Raw genomic sequence first — 15,286 nt, forward strand, 5'->3', positions numbered from 1 at the left:
ATGAGGCAGCTGCCAGCCCGGCCCGGCAGTCCTGTTCTCCTCGGCTGCGCGGTGGGGAAGCCGGCAACAGTTTCCTCTGGTGCCCAGGATGCAGCGGGCCAAGGTAGGCGCCGGCGCGGGTGGAGAGCGGGAGCTTCTGGGGGTTGCCCTGGACCAGGGAGCGTTTCTGTGCCTCCTCCTTTGACCCCAGCCCCTGCTGTCTCCTGTAGGGTCGCTTTTGGGAAAGTAAGTGTTGGGGTGTCCTGGCTGGGAGGCTAGACTCCTGGGGCCCCGTTTGGACGGCAGGGGCTTTAGGTATTTGTGGAACAGAAGCTGGACGGAAGAGGAGCTTGGGGTCAGCCACCTGGTACAGTTAAGTCCCTGGGACGGGTGCCAGAGTGCTGACCCTGAGCCTGGGCCCATGGCCTTTTGCGTTGGGGGAAGGCTGAGTGCTGGGAGGCGGTGTCTTACTCTTGAAGGCTGGTCAGTGAGTGCATTGTTTAATTATCCAAGTAATTAATGAATATCCACTTCCTAAAGGGCTAGGAGACCCCTGACAAGGACGAATGTGATTAGTTCCTACTCTGTGGGGTGCTTGGGAGGTTGGAGACAGAGAGTGCAAGGAAAATGCCTGGAACAAAGTTCAAGAGATGGTAGCGAGGTGTTGGGAAGGATGAAGGATAATTAAATGAAAAATAAAGAGGGAAAGGAAAATAAGCTAACCCCCAGAATAGTTAACACTCAGAAAATCTGTCCTGATGCCTTGCCAGCTCCCCACGTGTTTGGGACAGTCTTGCTTTGGAGGGAAGAAGACAGACCAGGATTAGATCTGGCTGCTCGTAACAGAACAAATAACAGTGGTTTGACCAAGGTTGCTTGCATTTCTCTCTCATGCAGAAGTCCGGAGGGAGGCAATAGAAGGCTGGCACAGAAGCCCTACGGTCAGCAGGGACTAGGCTCCATCTGTCTCACTGGCTTCTATTCTTGAGGTTACGTTAAGGTCCAAAATGGCTGCTGGAGCTCCAGCCAGCACATACAGGCAGCAGGAAGTAGAAAGAAGGGCAAAAATAAATCTCGACTAAAATCAGGGTTTTATGGGTGAGGAAGAATGGATACTGGGCTGGCATCTGGCAGTCTCCCCCAACTCCACCCCCCGCCCAGAGATGGATTCCTGCCTCTCTGTCACCCGTGAGGACAAGCAGCCCAGAGTGGGCTTGTGGCTGCTGATTCCAGGCCACACTACCCCAGAGCCCCAGGCCACCCCTGCTCTATCTGTTCCATTGCTCAGGGGTGCCAGGAGGATTGGCAGAAGTGCTGACAGGAAACCCTTCGAGGCAGGCAACAGAGCATGTTGAAAAGGTATTTTCTCTCCAGGCACCTTAAGCCTCTCCCACAACCTTCAGGCAGACAGGGCAGAAGTAGAGACACTTAGCGCCTTGTTGCACGCACGCTCACGTGCCATGTGCTTGCTGCACACACGTGCCACAGCTGGCACAGGTCCCATGCATCCAGGGTCGTCACTATGAACGTGCAATGCACAGCCACGCCCTGCGACTGTGCCCACAGCTGCCCGTGCTGCATAGCCCGTGTGCACACAGGGGTGGGGACTTCTACAGAGTCAGGCGGCACGCAGGTGTGCACACAGCCCACTCCGTCCACCAGGCATGGGACAGTCCTCCTCCTCTTGCCTTTCCTCTGCTGGCCCTACCTGCCAGGAGGCCACTCCCTGTCCCTGCCAGATGGGTGGAGTGAGTGGCTCAAGTCCCGCAGGTGCATATTCCCCTTCCCTTGGCCATTGTGACCCCACACTGTCCTCCGCCTTCCCTCACAGCCGGGCCCCAGCGGATCTCGCGGTGCCTGCCGGGGGCCTTCCTGCAGCTGGGCTGGCCAGAGGCTGGAGTGGGCCCCTCACCTTCTGGTGCTGGGCCGGGCAGGGCCAGCGGTCTGAGGGAAGCCACCATTGGGTCCCTCACCAAGGTCAGCAGGAGGATTATGAAAATCACCTTCCCCTCTAGTGGCAACAGGGACTACAGTTCAGAGCACAGGCTGGGAGTTGCCTGACTCAGCCACCCTCAGTGCCTGTCACTGTCATTTGTGGATCCTCACAGTGTCCTGGGAGGGCAGGCACTGCCACTTCCCCTTTCACAGACACGAGGCTCCAGTGCGGTGGGGACGGGGGGCGGTGGGGGGGGCTCGTCCAGCCCAGCACCAGGACTTGAGCTCCGTGAACTCTTAGGAGAAAGGAGCAAAGAGAACTGCAGGCTGTGCTCCTGGGTCTTCAGGGAGGGATGTCTTCATGACCCGGCATGTCCATTGGGACCCGCTACCTGCCCCGGTTCCTGCCTTCTTGTGGGGCATTTGTGGGAGGTGGACCCTAATCTTCTCCCCTATTTCCAAAGTAATCAAAGCCCTGAACTGTAATGGGGAGTGTGGTGGCTCTGACTCTTCTCTAGGTGGAGCCTGGGACAAGGTCAAGGCTGAAGGGCAGGAGCCCTGAGGTGGCCACTCCTCCCTCCGTGGTCTTTCCAGCAGGCTCTGCACCTGCATTATTCCCCTGGACCCCCAGGCAGCCCTGAGGTCGCTCTTGGTATTGCGCTCCCTTTACAGATGAGGAAACTGAGGCCCACCCATGATTGCAAGCTATAAAGTGTTACAGCTGGGATTTGAACCCTGCTCTGTCTTGCTCTAAAGCTCAGTTGCCTAGGGCTTGGGGGGATGGATGGGGAGGTCATGGGAGAAGGCTACAGGGAGAGAGGGGCGTGCCTGTGACCAGGCAGCTGAAGAGGTGCCCCATCCCTGTGGGGGCTGGCTCCATGGAGTTATGGCCTGTTGCACCCTCCGAATCCTTTGGAGAGTGCACATAAGTCAGATCCCGCCCCTGGCCACGTCTCCCGGTTAGCCATGTGACCTTGAGCCAGCCACAGCCCCTTGTCTGGGCTGCAGATCCAGAGCTGCAAAGGAAAGGACCCCAACATTTTGATATCAGGAGCCCTTTTCTCATCAAAATCTTCTGCCAGAGAGGGAGCTGCTTTGCCACCTCGGGCTGGCTTGGGGCCCATCTACTCTCCCGCCCCACCCCAAGGCATCTCTGGTGATGGCCAGGAGCGGCTGCAGAGCCCTGAATGTGGCCTCTGTGAGGAAGAGGGGCAAGTTTGGTTTCCAAGGCAAAGAAAGGAGAAGGGAAAGAACTTGGCAAGTCTTCCTTTGCTGGTCCTCCAGCCCCGGGCCGGAAGGAGACAGAACAGAAAGGAGGGTGCAGTGTGGAGTGAGTCACTGTGTTGCCCTCCCCATCTCCCCATCCCCAGCTGACTGATGTTTCCCTGGAACGGGTGCATCTGTCAGCTGTGATCAGCCCACATCCTAGAGCGCCACAGAGCGGCCATGTGACAGGGAGAGAACCAAGGGGACCTGCAAGCACCAGAGTTGGAGGGGGATTGCTGAGCTGAGCTGGGCAGGACAGCTGAGAGGGGCCTGTCCCGTCTCCCGGTTGGCCCAGCCTCCCCGCTCTGATCTGTCGCCTGAAGTCTCTGCCCAGCTCTGCCCTCCATCAGGCCGGCCCTCTGCCTCAGCTAGGCAGAGCAGCTGCTGGCCTTTGCCGGCCTCATCCCCGGCTCTGCGGCCGCCCCCGGTCCTCCCCTGCTTCCAGCACGTGCCTCCGGGGCAGGCAAGGGGTAAATCCGAATTCTCACTGCTGGTTCTATGCCTGGCCCTGTTTTAAGATCCTCTCTCGGGACTTCCCCGGTGGTCCAGTGGTTAAGACTCCACGCTTCCATTGCAGGGGGCGTGGGTTCGATCCCTGGCTGGGGAACTAAGATCCCGCATGCTGTGGGGTGAGGCCAAAAAGAAATCCTCTCTCAAGATGGGCACTCTGGGCAGTGAGCCCAGAGAGCCAAATTCTAGCCCCAACCCTGCCCAAGTGACTCCGTGAGCTCGGGCAGGGTCCATCCCCTCCCTGGGCCTCAGTCACCCCATCTGAGCCTCAGATGCACTCATAGCCTCTGCCAGGCCGCCACTTGAGGTCGGGCCCTGTGCTGAGCAGTGGGGGCTGGGTGTAGAGGTGGGGAGGCCACCACCAAAAGCTCCAGGATGCTGTGGTGCAGATCGCCCCGCCCCACACATATGCCTCCTGGCCTGTCACAAGGCCCACCCCCGCTATTTGTAATTGACCAGCCCGGCCAGGAGCGAAGGTGGCTGCGGAGATAACACAGCTGCGCCTCACCAGCTGTTAGCCCAGCTCTGCATCAGCAGATCTGGGCTCAGTCCCAGCCCCCTCCTGCCCTAGCTGTGTGTCCTCAGACAAGTTATTTAGCTCCCCTGTTCCATGGTCTCCTCGTTTTCCAGGAGGAAATATCATCGACCTCCTAGATACATAAGATCCTACACCAACCCGCTGAGCATAGCCCCTGGCGCATTGCAAGAGCTCCGTAAATGGTTGGAGTGTCAGTGTTATCATTTTGGGATTACTGAGTAGAGCCTGGGAAGGGCACCCCGACGGGAGAATGCTGTCAGTGAGTAGCTCAGAGTCCACCCCTGGGTCGATGAGAAGCCCTCATTGCCTGGGCAGCAGAAGGCAGGTGAAGAGCTAGTGTCCTGGCCGAGGTGGCAGCATGAGAGGCAGGGCAGGGACAAGCCAGTCCTCCCCTCCCCTGCTCCAGTGCTCTGGGAGGGGCGGCACCCAGGCGCGCGCGCGCGCGTGTGTGTGTGTGTGTGTGTGTGTGTGTGTGCGCGCGCGCACGCACGCCTGTGTTCTTCAGGGACTCGTGACGATCTCAGCTCCCCTCTCAGGAGGCAGGGTGCCTGGCCCGTATCTGTTGGTGCTCAGGGGTGGAAGGAGAATCGAGGCTCCCCGAAGCCTCCCTATCCCAAATCCTTGGGGCCCGCACGACACAACGCCCATTGCCACTTCCTGCCATCTGTCCCAAGTGCTGGAAATAGAGCAAGCAAAGATGAGTGGGCGCTCAGTGAGCTTGCCTGCAGGAGCACCCATGGATGGGGTCAGGGCGCCAGGCAGCCCCACAGCTCAGCAGGGCTACACGTCCCCGCTGGCCCAGGCTCTGGCCTCGAGGCAGCTCCAGCCCCGCCCCGCCCTCCCCCCCACCCCGGGAAGGAGGGAGATTGAGAACCCCAGAGTCCTTCCTCCCACAGACAAGGCCCAGAGTTTCCTATCCGGTGGGATAAGCACTCTAAACCTTAGCTGCACTTTCAGATTGGCTGAGGAGCTTTATAAAAATAGAGCAGCACAGGCCCCACTGAGTCAATAATGCAGCCCCCCGGGCAGGCAGAGATGGGGAAGTCTCCCAGGTGATTCTCATGTGCAGCCAGCTGAGTGGAGCGAGTTGGGTGTCTCCGCTGATGTCACTGGGCCCTGGGCTTGGCCCTGCGCCTTGCACTGAGCATCAGAAGGGTGAAGAATAGTGCTAATCACTCCTGCTTGGGGGGGTTGTATATGTCACCTTGTTTAACCTTCTCCATGGTCCCGTGAAGCCCTATTATTATCCCCATTTTACAGATGAGCAAACTGAGGATCAGGGTGGTCAAGTACTCTGTCCAAGGTGGCCCAGCCAGGAGGTGAGGGTCCAGGAATCAAGTCCCTGTCTGGCTGACCACAGACCTCTTCCCACTGTCCTGACTGCAATAACATCAAGCAGCTTGAAATTCCCCCTCCTCAGCTAAGTGTGTCTCTGAACCAGCATCCAGTGGGTCCTGGTGGCTCTTACGAAACTGTTCATGCTGTGTCTCCTGCATAAATGCCTGTAAACATTTGGGAGAAGTTAGCTGTGCCTTTTGCATATGCATTGACTCAATAACATTACCTCTGAGGAAGGGAGCCTGGATGTTCTCGCCCCAAAGGCTGCCACGTGCCCACAGGTCACCTCTGCCGAGCCTTCTCTGAGATACTCTTTGGGGGTTCTCTGGAGCCCAGCTGACGAGAACCACAGAAGCTGAGCCAGCTGCTCAATGGTCTGGCCTTGGAGTGCCCCCAACGGCCTGACCAGATGGGCTTCCACAGGACGGAGCTGTGCACGCTGGGCATGGGGCAGTGAGCAGGGGCAGCCACCCTGTGGACTACTGGCCTTTCTGGGGGCCTGTTGGGGCTGAGGAGCCACCAGGTGGGATGTCCCGGTCCAGGTGCCAGTGGTTTGTTTAAAGTGATCTGGCCTCTTTCTATGGGGTGGTGAAAACTCTCAGATGATGGTTCAGAATGGAGTGTCCTTGTGGAGAATCTGGACCGTATGTGTGGGGAGCCGGAAGGCATGAGCGGTTGTTCCGCTTCCGGTACCCATCTCCATGGTGACAGTGTCACAGTTACTGAGAAGTCAGCTTGACCCCTCCATCACTACGTACACCTACAGCAGATCCTAAATACCCATCCCACTGCCTGCGCCTGGCTCAACCCCCCACCGTCGTCCCCTCAACTTGGGCAGCCCCCCAAGTTAGCCACTTGCCTCATTGTCCCCCAGTTCTCCTCCACACTCCACCAGACCACCTTTCTGAAACAGCTCTGACTGACGCCAGCCTGGACGTGGGTGGGAAAGGGGAGCTGGGGTCAGGGTGTGCCCTGGCAGCGGGAGGCTGCCCCATATCCCCCAACTGGCGGCTCTGAGAACCATCTAGAACAGTGCTGGCCAATAGGAGTGCGTTACAAGGCACAGGTATCATTTTAAATGGTCCGGCAGACACATTAAAGAAAGTAAAAAAAAATTATTTTTAATAATATATTGTATTTAACCCAATGTAAATATTATTTCAACGTGTAATCAATATAAAAATTATTAATGAGCTATTTTACATTCTACTAAGAAGGATTTGAAACCCAGTGTGTATATGCACTGATGGCACATCTCGGTTTGGACTAACCCCATTTCAAATGTTCAGTAGTCACATGCAGGGAGTGGTCACTGAACGGGACACCTCAGTCCGTGATCAGACTCCAAATTTCCTAGCTGTTTGTACTCTGCCTTCACCGATTTGGTTTTTGTTTTGTTTTATTTTATTTTATTTGTTTATTTATTTAGGCCGTGTTGGGTCTTCGTTTCTGTGCGAGGGCTTTCTCTAGTTACGGCGAGCGGGGGCCACTCTTCATCGCGGTGCGCGGGCCTCTCACTGTCGTGGCCTCTCTTCTTGTGGAGCACAAGCTCCAGACGCACAGGCTCGGTAGTTGTGGCTCACGGGCCTAGTTGCTCCGCGGCATGTGGGATCCTCCCAGACCAGGGCTCGAACCCGTGTCCCCTGCATTGGCAGGCGGATTCTTAACCACTGCACCACCCGGGAAGCCCCCGATCTGGTTTTATCTGCCACAACCTGTGCTATTGTTTCTTATTTTTCCTTTAAATTAACTCACATTTTAAATGTCAGTCAGTTCATTTAAAAGGGAATCTGTAAATCATTATCGTAAAAGGACAGCTAGTAGCAGTCGCTGAGGTAACCATAACAACGCCATGAAAACAAAACAACAGCATTAAATTCCAGCCCCTCCCACCCTCCCCCACTATGTGGGCTGCTGAGTCTCAGGGCTGGAGTTAGAGGGATGCTACGGGCACCCAGAGTCTAACTCATCCCCTGTACCAGGCACGAGATTCTCCCAGATGCTCCACCCCCTCCAGCCAAAGCCCAGCAGGACACACCTGAAGGTGAACAAGTTGGTTGACTCCTTGTTGCCCTTGGCCGAGAGAGAACACACACCACGGGTAACGTGGTGAGCTTGGTGAGAGGGTGTGAGAAAGTCCTATTACAGGATTTGGGCTTCAGCTGGGCAATTTGCAGGAGGGCCTACGGAACCTCGAAAGATTGGTGTGAGCGTTAAATAAAGCACCCAGCTCAGTACCTGCTGGAAAGTAGGTGCATCGCCGGTGCAGTGCCCTTTCCGTCCCTCCTCTGCTGCCCACAGACCCGGGGACTTGGAAGGAAGCTGAGACCTGCCCTTGGACCCCACTGGCTGGGCAGGAGCTGCAAGTCTGGGGTGAGTGGCCGGAAATGGCTCAGACCACCTGCAGCCCCTGCCCTGAGGGGACCTTGTGAGGCTCCGAGGAGACTGCAGGTCCCTGGGGCCAGCCTAGGGCCATTTCTGGGACCTGGCCCACAATGCTTACATGGCCAGATGTACTGCTGGGGACGCTGTGTGACCTCAGGACCCAGATCTTCTGGCTTCACTGGTCTCTGCCACCCAACTCTGACCATCCCCTGAGGCCCATGGAGGGTGGAGGGATGGCTCCATCCGCTGTTAAAATGCATCAGGCAAGAGCAGGCGGGGAGAAGGTCTCAGGCAAATTATGGCGAGAGCATTAGGGGGCTTTCACTGGGGCATTTTAGGGTATTTATTGAAGAGTTTGTGTGTGTTTGTATTTTTTAAGTATTTTTTTTGTATGTACGAGAGTCTTTTTTTAATGGAAACTTTATTGAGATCATTGTAGACTCACTTGCAGTTGTAAGAAATAAAACAGCCCCTAAGGCAGGACAGGAATAAAGACGCAGACATAGTGAATGGACATGAGGACATGGGGAGGGGGAAGGGTAAGCTGGGACGAAGTGAGAGAGTGGCATGGACTTATATACACCACCAAGTGTAAAATAGATAGCTAGGGGGAAGCAGCTGAATAGCACAGGGAGATCAGCTCGGTGCTTTGTGACCACCTAGAGGGGTGGGATAGGGAGGGTGGGAGGGAGACGCAGGAGGGAAGAGATATGGGGATATATGTGTATGTACAGCTGATTCACTTTGTTATACAGCAGAAACTAACACATCATTGTAAAGCAATCCTACTCCAATAACGATGTAAACTAAAAGAGAATAAAACAGCCCCTAAATACCCTTTACCCAGTTTTATAATACATGCACTCGTGTGTGTATAGTGCTGCTCACTTTTATCACATGTCGATTTGTGTTTCCACCACCACAGTCACAGCACAGAACAGTTCCATCACCACGAGGACCCCTCGTGTTGCCTTTTTATATCCACACCCACCTCCCCCCTTCCACGTCTCCCCCCATCCTGAACCCCTGGCCCACTAATCTGTTCCATTTCTAAAATGTTATTTTGAAATGTTGTATAAATAGAATCATATAGTATGTGACCTTTTGAGATTTTAGCCGTTCCCATGGTACAAGTGATATCTCCTTATGGTTTTATTTGCATTTCCCTGATGGCTAATGATGTGGAACAACTTTTCGTGGGCTTATTTGCCACCTGCATGTCTTCCTTGGTGAAATGCCTGTGGCTGTCTTTTGCCCATTTTCTAACTGGATGCTTTGTTCTTTTACTGTTGAGTTTTGGACGTGAGGGCCTCTTGGGTGTCGGACTCTGTGATGCGGAAGAGCAGCGCACACAGCAGGCCAGGGCCAGCTCTCAGAGCTGACATTCCAGGAGAAAGAGAAAGAAATGCACCAGGAAACAAATAAATAGGGTAGGTTCATAAGCAGTGTGCTGGGAAGCACAGCAGGTGTTGATATGGATGATGAACGGCAACCTAGAGCGAGGGGTCTCCCATCACCTGGTCTGACTGAGGCCTGACAGGGAGAATGTACAGGAGGAGTGTGCAGGGGGAGGAGTGTGCAGGGGGAGGGGGGAACAGTGTGCAGGGGGAGGGGGAGGAGTGTGCAGGGGCCGGGGGAGGAGTGTGTGGCGGAGGAGCAGCAGGCGCACAGCTGTGCGGTGCTCCAGCCGGGCATGCGGGCACGCGCAGAACAGCTGAGGCGGGCAGTGGAGGTGCGATGGACTCGCAGGGTCAGGCGGGGTTGACGGAGGGGTCTGCAGGCCCGCACAGGCCCTGGGTCTTACTGACACGCAGCAGAAGCCACTGGGGCCTCAAAGCAGGCTGGCCGGGGATTTAATTTGTCTCCTCAGCAACCCAGGCCTCGTCAACTCTGTCACCTCCCTGCACAGAAGCGTCAGGGAGTGAGGTGGTGTCCCCTCGCGGGGCTCCCTCCTTCGATGCCCGAGAGCCCCCTATTCAGGAGGAGGGAGTGGAGTGGCCATTACCGTTCCCTGACAGCCCCGGCAGACCGTCGCTCAGACAGACGAGTGTCAACTAGTCCTGAGGATGAGCCGGTGGTCACTCCCCCGGCCTCCTCCCTCCCCCACCTTCTGATGGGCCAAGTACACGGGCCTCGGCCCCTCCTGGCATTTGTGTGGCCCTGCTCGTGCCCAGCCACTGTGGGCCCTTCCTCTCCTCGCTGTCAGGACCCCCTCACCCATTTCAAGTGGGAGGCCATCCCAGGCCCTACCTGTGGGCCTCACAGCGGGGTCCTGGCCCTCAGCCAGCTGGACATGGCCCAGGGCTCCTCCACCCTCGTCCACCCTCTCCACCAGGAGAGGTACTCCTTAGCCTGGGACATTAGTAAACCATTACTCTGACGTGGCTGGGGGGCTTGGGAGCCCCTCCCCATCTTCCAAGGCCTGTCAGGGGCCTGGCCCAGGAAAGCTAAGCAGCACAGCCTGTGGCCAAGACTGCCTGAACTTTGGAACCAGGAGGCCATGAGTGCAGTGTGGCCCTGGCATGCCCCCAAGCTTCTCTGAGACTTAGTTTCCTCATCTTTAAAATGGGCATGGTGTTGCCAACCTCCTGGGGTTGTCATGACAACGAGGTGACCTTAAGGCCCAGAATAGACATGCATGAGGGGGGCTCTCAGCCCCACCCTGTGGGCCCTCCCAGCCGGACAGAACCCCGGGCCACCGGCTGGGTCTCCCCACATCAGCTCAGGCCTGGCTGCAAGACAGAGTGCCCAGGACTAGCCGCAGGCTCTGCCAGGGCGGCCCCTGCCAGCAGCGCCAGCGCCGTCCTGAGATGGGGGGTGGGGTCCCTACAGACAGCTCCTGCCGGGGATGCTGAGGGCCACCTCAGTTTCTCCCTCTGATGTTCTCTCCTAAGCCCATGTGCAGAGCCTACAGCAAAGAATTCAGGAAATAATGAAGCACCAGCTGCCTGACTTCCCCCTACCTGCCTCCTGGACTGAAAGAAAGACTTTATTCATCGAGGCCATTTCTCTCCTGAAGCAGATCATTAATAATGGAGAAGGTCTCTCTCTGACAGCCTGGGCAGTGCCTGTGTGCACGTGTGCATGTGCATGTGTGTGGATGTGCGTGCGTGTGTGCATGGATATGCATGTGTGTTCATGTGCATGCCTGTGTGTTCATGTGCGTGCGTGTGCGTGCATGTGTGTGGATGAGCGTGCGTGTGTGTGCATGTGCGTGTGTATGGATGTGTGGATGTGCATGCATGTGTGCATGTGTGTGGGTGGGCGTGCGTGTGTGTATGTGTGTGCGTGCATGCATATGTGTGTGCATTGCGTGGGTGCATGTGTGTGTGGATGCACGTGCGTGTGTGTGGATGCGCGTGCGTGTGTATAGGGTGCCTCCCTCAGCATCTCTGGCACCCTGGGGCCCCTGGCCACCCCCGCTTACCCCCTCTTTCTACCCCATTGGGATGGTGAGTGCCCACCCTAACTGCAGCTCTGGGCACCCCTAACCCCCCCCATTGGCAAGCTGAGCCTTGGAGAAGAGGAGGAATGTGGCGGGTGCCGCCGAGGGTGTGTCTTGGGGAGGTGGCTTGCGGGGGTGATGACTACAGGAGGGAAAACCGGCAGCTGGGACCTGGCTGGAAGGTCCTGAAAGTCAGGATCAGGGGTTTGGATGTTGTCCTGTCTAGACGGCCACTCCACCGAAAGCTGACCAGGAGGCCAGCCGCCCAGCCCCAAATGTGGACGGGCCTCATGGGGTCATGAGCCAGCTCAGCACCTGGAGGGTTCTCCCTCCTAACCAGAGCTTGCAGGAGGCCATGCACCAGCCTCCCCTCACCTGGGCATTCGCACAAACTCCACAATTTAGGGGTTATTTGTAGGGTTTTTCTTATTCCTCAAGGTCAGGAAAGCCTCCCTAGAGGGCATGAAAGAACCTAAAAGGCCAGAAGCTTGCTTTCCCAGCTCTCCTTGCAGCCAGGGATTAGGCATATGACCTGGGCTGGGACAATGTGACCCCTCTGCTCTTGACCTTGAACCTGGAGCTAGGGCCTCAACCGAGACTCCCCCAGCAGCAGCCTCCAGGTTCCAGGGGCAGCAGGGCCATCACACCCATGGGGGGTCCCAGGCCCAGTGCCCCTGGGATGGCAGTGCTAGCCCCAGGGTCGGGTTATTCAGCAGCAGCGGAGGTGCCCTTGCTGTCCCGTGGGTGAGCGTGGCTGAGGTCTGGCTATCCAGCAGCCTGCTTTTTGCTCTGGTCTGTCTTCCAAGCCTGGGCTCTCTGTCCTTCCCGGGGAGGACCGGCCTGGGCTCCCCACTGCTGATTCCTTTCCAGTTACCATCAGCCTGGGTCCGTCTCTCTGTTCCTTGTACCTGAGAACCTGACCGAGGCAGGGGCTGCGCTGGAGTCTCAGCATCTGCAGAACTTGCTCGAATGTACATCTGTTTGTGATTTATTTCGGACAGCCATATACTCTTCAGGACTGTACAAATGTAGCCCACGTGACACCCCACAACCCTGGAGGGATATCACCAACCTGTCACCCCATTGGCCATTGTCCTGGCCAGTCAACCCACCCACTCAGAACTGGTACCCACGGGGGTGCGCTGCTTTCTCCCACGTCTGGAGCTCAGACCGCACATCCTGGGTACCATGGACCTGGGGCTACCTGCGGCAGCGACCCAGCGGGCCAGGCCACACCTATGGCACAGCCGCCCCAAGCAGGAGGCATGGCACAAGGGCAGCAAACCAGACTCAACAGATGCCCAGAGGGCCATCCTGCTGCCGGCCTGGGCACTGAGGGTGGTGGGCCACTGGCAGGCCAGGTGAGGGTGCTCAAAATATTGATGTAGGAAAACAATTCTCACCACTCCGGGCCTCCACTGTGACCCCGGGCTGTCCTTTCCCTAGCCACACTCACAGCCCGGCATCTTAACATCCCACCCACAGCTCCCTCTTCCAAGATTCTACCCGTCAGTTTTGTTTTTTGGGTTTTTCTTTTAAAGTCTTTATTGAGTTTGTTTCAATATTGCTTCTGTTTTATGTTTTGGCTTTTTGGCTGTGAGGCATGAGAGATCTTAGTTCCCCGACCAGGGGACCAGGGATTGAACCTGCACCCTCTGCATTAGGCGAAGTCTTAACCACTGGACCACCAGGGAAGTCCCTCCCCCATCAGTTGTTTGAGTCGTTTCTTCAGATGGTTGCACAGGGTACAGTAGTGGGTTGCATCCATGTGCCCCCTCCTGGGGAGGTCCTCGGGCCTTTGATGCGGCCTTGATTTGCCTCCAGGTGAAAAAAGATCAAGGGCTCTGGCGTGAAGTGAGGAGGCCAACTTCGCTGTGTGACCCTGTGCAGATCTGCTCCCCTCTCTGGGCTTTAGTCAGTGAGGGGTTTGGACTGTGATCTCTAAGGGACTGTCTGGCTCTGACAACCAGGCCCGTGCCAGGGTCAGGGGTGTTGATGAGCAAGTCTGGACCCTCACCTCCCTCCTTCCAGGGACCCCATCACGTAACAGACCAGGGTGCCCAGTGGGGGAAACCCTGCCCATAGACCCTGCCTTCAATCGGGAGTTCTTCCAGCAAATTCCCACTGCACAGTCCGTGCTGTTGTCGAACTATCGATGCAAGGACAGACCCAACTCCCTCAGCTTTAGAAGCCAGGGGGGCTTCATGGGGGAGGTGACTTGCTAGCGGGATCTTAAAGCATGAGCAGGGCTCAAGTGTGGAAGGGGTGTGTTCACAGAGCAGCCTGGTGTGGCTGGTGGGGAGTGTGTGTGGGAGCACAGGGTGCACAGAGCCCTACGGTGGCCTTTAACGTCTTTCTCAACCCACTCCTCCAGCTTGGATCACTGGCGCAGCTTTTTCTAGCGGACACTGTCCGTGCCTGCAAGGTGGCCTCGCCAAGCAGTGACCAGGGGCTCTTGGAGAGAGAGTGGGGCTGCTAAGAAACCAGGCAGGAGATAACCAGGGGCGGGGGCAGCAACGGGACTGCGGGCTCCTGGCACGCATCCCTGAAAGGCTAGACCCTGAGAGGAGGGAAGGACCCCCTCAGGGCTGGCCTGGGGACGACCTGGAGGTCCCCTGAGGGAGCAAGGGCTCAGGGCCACTCTGCCTGTTCCTGCTGCAGGAGGTGATGAAGGTGTCAGATGGCAGTCTCCTTGGGGACCCCGGGCGCACACCGCTGAGCAAGAAGGAGGGCGTCAAGTGGCAGCGGCCGAGACTCACCCGCCAGGCCCTGATGCGGTGCTGCCTGGTGAAGTGGATCCTGTCCAGCACAGCCCCGCAGGGCTCAGGTAGGGGTTGGGCTGGCTGGGAAGAAGGTGGGGGTCTGTTCTGAGCGCAGAGACCTACCCTGGGACCCCAGCCTGGGCCACACCGCCTCTGCCTCCGCGGGGACACGTTTCTATCATTCACGCCTGTTCCCATTCATCGGTGCCTGCTCCGCGCAGGGTGCTGACCTCAAGGCGGGACCCAGGGAGGTGGGGACAGATCCTTAGGACTGTGCTGCAATTTCCCCAGCTGGGAGGATGGAGCGGGGCTTCAGAGCCTCGCCGGCTGGGTGACCTTGGGTGACACAGTCTTCCTTTCTACGTCCTCTGTGAAAAGGGGCGCTGATACTCACCTGCAGGGTGCAAACACGTGCAGGGGCCGGGTGAGGAGAAGGCCCGGGCTTCAGCCCTTCCTCGGTCCTGCCCAGTGCAGCCCAGGGGCTGGGGCTGGCTCTTTACCTCATGCTGCGTTCTGGGAGTTTGTGGCAGAAATGGCTGGCCGGCACTTGCTGTTGGTGATATTTGGTGTCTGTGATGCAGTAAGAGATGCAGGGGGGACCTCATGCAACCCCTATACTCTCACACACATACCACACACTCACACCTGTGCACACCCACCAAGTGTGCACATACCACCCACTCACCCCTGTGCACACCCACCAAGCACATGTGGGTGCACACACATCACACACAGGTGTTCACGCCACAACCACACCATGCACACTCCTGTGACCACACACATAGGCGTGCATGAGACTCTGCCTCTTTGACTTTAAGGAAAAGGTGCAGACTTGGATCCTGACAGCTGTGTCTTGTTCGTTGTCTCAGACACTGTGTTTTCCAGGGAGCCTCAGTCCCCTTGCCTGGAGAATGGGTATATTCATGGCCCCAGCCTCCCAGGCTTGATGGGGGTGGGGCCAGCAGTGTGTGCAGGCCAGGCCCCTGTCCTTTACCTGCACACCCACTCGAGGGCGCTCCCAGCATGATTCCAGTCCCCTGCCTTCTGCTTCCCTGAGCCCCTGCCACCTGTGCTGCTTCGTCACCCTTTTCTGACCGTTCCGTTACCCAGAGCAGCCTCCATGGAGGC

The 15,286-nt window shown here is 57.2% G+C and overlaps 1 protein-coding gene across 1 annotated transcript in view; it reads left to right on the forward strand.

The window, feature by feature from the left end:
- Positions 1-15,286, forward strand: part of KCNIP3 (potassium voltage-gated channel interacting protein 3) — a gene marked incomplete at both ends in the record, with an annotated part of 91,862 nt that continues 76,576 nt past the window's right edge. The window contains 3 exon segments of the mRNA XM_082642751.1: positions 1-21; positions 23-103; positions 14,058-14,223. Coding sequence (XP_082498877.1) covers positions 1-21; positions 23-103; positions 14,058-14,223 — 268 coding nt within the window.

This window comes from Mesoplodon mirus, assembly GCF_964341445.2.
Source record: "Mesoplodon mirus genome assembly, chromosome: 14".
Lineage (NCBI taxonomy): Eukaryota > Metazoa > Chordata > Mammalia > Artiodactyla > Ziphiidae > Mesoplodon > Mesoplodon mirus.